Source organism: Perkinsus marinus (assembly GCF_000006405.1).
Source record: "Perkinsus marinus ATCC 50983 genomic scaffold scf_1104296954118, whole genome shotgun sequence".
Classification (NCBI taxonomy): Eukaryota; Perkinsozoa; order Perkinsida; family Perkinsidae; genus Perkinsus; species Perkinsus marinus.
The window spans coordinates 1-1,639 of NW_003208255.1; the positions used below are offsets into that span (position 1 = coordinate 1).

The 1,639-nt window shown below is 46.1% G+C and overlaps 1 protein-coding gene across 1 annotated transcript; it reads left to right on the forward strand.

The window, feature by feature from the left end:
- Positions 1-1,054: 1,054 nt before the first annotated feature.
- Pmar_PMAR004888 (hypothetical protein) lies at positions 1,055-1,475 on the forward strand (the record flags this gene model as incomplete). Its single annotated transcript, XM_002776171.1, has 1 exon — positions 1,055-1,475. A coding segment is annotated over one exon (421 nt), but the record flags the coding sequence as incomplete, so codon positions are not given.
- Positions 1,476-1,639: the final 164 nt, after the last annotated feature.

The window sequence follows — 1,639 nt, forward strand, 5'->3', positions numbered from 1 at the left end:
TGCGCATAACCCCAATCAGAATAACCATTCTGATATTCGCCGAGGAAAGTGTAATGCACAATTAGCCACTTCTTAGTAACATATTCACCGAAGCCGTCCATCTCGGCCTCTACTTGGTCAGGGCCTTCAGTGGTCATCATAACATCAACTTCATGCTCGATCTCGTACTGAGCCTTCCTAACGTCATATACATATACTTGAGATCCATAACGTTACAAACAGCTTCAGATACCCATCAGAGAAACTCATCCCTGAACTCCCCCTGCCAAGAGTACTCGACAATGAACTACTCGAGCGGCTCGACAACGATATGGAATCTCGTGTGCATTTACCTGGTTTCTAACTCGTCAGCATTCAGGTAGTGAGCACTTCTATCATTATTACAAAAGGGCCGACTACCGCAGTCAGGCCGGGAGCTTGGCCCAGCACAGAAAACCACACTGTAGAGTGTGGGGAAATATGCACCTGGACAAGTACATGTGTTTCAATATGTAAGTCTGAAGGAATTTTAGGAAATGCTCATAGGCTTCTGTACATTTCTATCTGAACTCTGTATTTTAACTATGAAGCCTATAACCGAGCAGTGTTAGAATATATGTTAGGTTTCTTCACTACATCATGTGTGTGTGAGTTCAAAGTCCCACACTGACAGCACAGCCTAGTTAGAATCGCATCGATGCACATTAGCTCCCGAGGGATCATCAGTTTTAGCCTCTTAAATTGTTTACTTTCATCATGCGAATGAGTTTTGTCCACAGGGCGAGATAACCTCTACAATGTACTCCCTTTTGTCTCGGCAGGATCCGCTTCCACAACTTCACTACATCATGAATTTCTATATATGACTTTGGGAGCAAGTGCAGAAATATCAACACTTTCATCCCTAAAGTATTCTCAAATTTTCGACGCAGTTGACCATGTGTATATTTTCCTATATTGCTCCTGGTTGCTGTGCGTAGCCTTTGTGTCTGTGCTCTCGACGTGAACTATACAGGTGACCAACCGCGTATGACTTGCGAGTCGCCTCCAGTTCATTTCCCTGCATTTTGTCGCTATGTCAGCAACTCCTACCGTAGCTATCCAACTAGGTCAGAGCGCCGTCCTGTTGTCTGGTGCCATCTTTTTGGGTACCTTTGTTGCCGCGGTCACTATCTACAGTCCTCTGAGGGGCAGGTTCCTGTCACTTTACCAGCCTCGTCAGTGTATAGAGAAGTTACGATGTCCGCTGTCCTCGAGAGTCTATGGTGCTTTCATGGGTTGGATCCCTGGTATTATCAAGATCACTGATGACGAGCTCCTCGAAAACGCTGGCCTCGACGCGATAGCGTTTATCCGACTATTGCGACTTGGTACCAGAGTGGCCGTTGTAGGCTGTTTGAATGCTATCTACTTGATACCAGTGTATAAATACCAGGGTTCCGGACCGGGCAATCAAGATGAGCTCGCTAGGTGGAGCGTGGGCCACCTGGCGACCCGTAGTCCGTCAATGGTGTCTACTCTGATTGCTTCCTACATTACTTTTTCAATAACATTGTTTTTGATATATACTGAGTTCTCGTGGTACACAGCCAAACGGCATGCTTCTATGTGCCGCGAGAGTGTCGCTAACTACAGTGTCTTCGTGAGACACATACCTCCA